At 41.7% G+C, this 2751-nt stretch overlaps 1 protein-coding gene across 1 annotated transcript; it reads left to right on the top strand.

Annotated features, from left to right (window-relative positions):
* Positions 1-1370: 1370 nt before the first annotated feature.
* BDKRB2 (bradykinin receptor B2) lies at positions 1371-2516 on the top strand. The gene has a single exon (XM_010145768.1). The coding sequence runs from the start codon at positions 1371-1373 to the stop codon at positions 2514-2516; it is 1146 nt and encodes a 381-aa protein (XP_010144070.1).
* Positions 2517-2751: the final 235 nt, after the last annotated feature.

Genomic DNA, 2751 nt, shown 5'->3' with positions numbered 1-2751 from the left:
GGTTCAGGAATTAGGAGAGGAAATCTTTGCTATCATTTTTTGTCTGTGAAACCAAGGAGAATGGGGACATTTCGGAAGTCTGGAGAGGTCAAAACACAACATTTCAAAAGGCACAGATAACAGGACTTGGGGATTTACAAGCCTGTCATTCTCATTTAAATACCTGGAAAACATGACAGCAAAATATTAAATAATCAATATATCCACATACGGAGGATAATAAAGAATAACTAAGTGAAAAAGAACTGACAACATAAACTTGTCAAGGATAAAGTTGTGTCAGACTAATCCAATCTTTCCTAATGGATAAAGCAGAAACAACAGATCGGGCACATCTGGGTTTCAGTGAGGCTTTTTGTATCGTCCTATATTAAATTTTGCTGAAATATGAACAAACACAGTCACAGAAAAATGCACAATAGGTGCAGGTGCTCTGCTGTCCCCAGAAGGGTTCTAACAAAAACAAGATTTCAATCCAAAGCATTTATAACCTACAGTAGTTGCTTGCACCTGGAAGATGTAAAGAGCACATAAAGAGAATATTGGCAATGTTGCACAGCACGCACTGCAGATGACATTTGCTTTCAATACAGAACAAATAAATCCAGAGCCACTAAAACTAAAAGCTCCAGATAACCAGTGCCACCAAAAGCAGAGATCACTCAACAGGTGTCTATGGCATGTAATGCTGTGTAATAAAGAGGCTCCACCAAGCCGTTCTCCAGATACTGGTTGAAACCAATCAGAAATCCAAAGGATGCAGGTGTCTGAAGATCATGTTTGTTCTAATAATGACAAAGTTAATGGAGAGGCAAGGTAGAGGATGGAGATGTGTTTCTGCAGTTAGATAAGGGCTTGAAAAGTTAATATTTTGGAAGAATGAACTTGGAGAATGAGAATATTTTTGCGGTTACCCAGTTTATGCAAATACTGTCCTTTGCTCAAGTTGTGAAGGACTGGAAAAGTGTGTTGCTGATATCTTGTACTCATTAGTCCACTTTGGGTTTCCTTGTCTTTCAAAGTTTTCAGTGCCACTCGCCTGTTTTATTCAGTTGCCCTGTCCTGCCCGATACCCCTTTCACAAATTTTACGGTATAGAGGGGGTCTTCTTTGTGATTACAATGTCTGCTGTTTCTTTACCCGCTCTGTTTCACCCGCTTAAAATTGGTCCAAGCAGTCCAAGGCAGTTTAGTCTGTGAAATTCTCTGCAAGCATGCAGGGTGTTTATGAGAAAGCACAGAATTGCAAGGCTGTTCAAAGCCACACTTCTCAGGACAGTAGGAAAAGCAGAGCCAACTTACTGTGTCTTCTGCAGCAACGAGCTAGATGTAGCGATCTCACGTTACCTTTTTCTTTTTCTCTGCACAGAAATGGTTTCCATCACAACTGAAAATGTTACACAGGTTTACAACATCATCGCCACTCAGGAGCTCACAGTCAGTCCAGCAAATTTCCACAATAATTCAGGAGTGCATCAGCTGAATCGATCTGAATGTATTAATTCAGACGTATGGCAATGGCTATGGGATTTTCAGCCTGGATTCCTCTGGTTCATATTTATTCTGGGAGCAATAGAAAATTCCTTTGTCCTCATTGTCCTGTGTTTCCACAAGAGTCGCTGCACAGTGGCCGAAACTTACCTAGCGAACATGGCACTTGCTGACCTAATATTGGTCTGTGCTTTACCTTTCTGGGCCATTAACATTTCCAATAGGTTTCAGTGGCCTTTTGGCCTGTTCCTCTGTAAAGCTGTCAACGTGTTGAGCATCATGAACTTCTATTCTAGCATTTATTTCCTGACACTAGTGAGCATAGACCGCTACCTGGCCCTGGTGAAAACCATGTCTCTTGGACGGATGCGACGAACTGCCTGTGCCAAGTGGAATATCTTTGTAGTCTGGATGTGTGCGTTGCTCATATGCTCACCTGCGATGGTGTTCCGAAATTTAAAGTATTATGAAGAATACAACGTCACAGCCTGTGTCCTTGTTTACCCAAACAGCTACTGGGAGCCTGTAAACAACTGCTTGCTGAACAGTTTGGGCTTTGTGATCCCACTCTGTGTAATTACCTTTTGCACTATGCACATAGTGAAAGCTTTGCGAAGTAGTGAACTACAAAAACTGAAGTTAGTCCAGACAGAGAGGAGAGCCACCATGCTGATCCTTGCTGTGCTTTTGCTGTTCATCATTTGCTGGCTTCCATTCCAGGTCACCACGTTCATTGACACAATCTGTTACTTCATGCCCACTTGGAAATGCCTGGAAGACATCAATGGCGTACTGACCCAGGTAGCGACGTACTGTGCCTTTAGCAACAGCTGCCTCAACCCAGTCCTGTACGTAATTGTTGGGAAGCACTTCCAGAAGAAAGCTGCAGAATTCTACAAGGACTTGCTGCCAAAGAGGTGCAGAAAATTACAGTCTGTAGAGATGGAAAACTCCCTGGACACTTTGAGAACTTCCATTTCAAGTGAATACCAAAGGAAAAAGTTTGTTTTCCCATTACAACAATAGCATAATTCGGTCATTACAGGAAAAAAGCCTTCTAACATATCAGTCTCCACTAATATCCATCTGCCTCTGGTCTCCAGAATAAACGTGGTAGTATTCATCATTTGTGAGAAACCAATGGCTTGATCTTAATGGAAACTCCATACGGAGACCTGGCTTCTAACGTGGTTGACATTTTTTATGATTGAATCCTCCTTTGTAGCATAATTACACTTTCAGGGCTGAATAATATTTGATG

This window comes from Buceros rhinoceros, unplaced genomic scaffold (assembly GCF_000710305.1).
Source record: "Buceros rhinoceros silvestris isolate BGI_N320 unplaced genomic scaffold, ASM71030v1 scaffold13931, whole genome shotgun sequence".
NCBI lineage: Eukaryota > Metazoa > Chordata > Aves > Bucerotiformes > Bucerotidae > Buceros > Buceros rhinoceros.
The sequence above is the reverse complement of the archived record's forward strand: the minus strand, read 5'-3'. Positions and strand labels throughout refer to the sequence as shown.

What these genes read in the sequence shown, in the direction of transcription:
- BDKRB2 (XM_010145768.1), top strand. Translation starts at nt 1,371, where the DNA reads ATGGTTTCCATCACAACTGAAAATGTTACACAGGTTTACAACATCATC.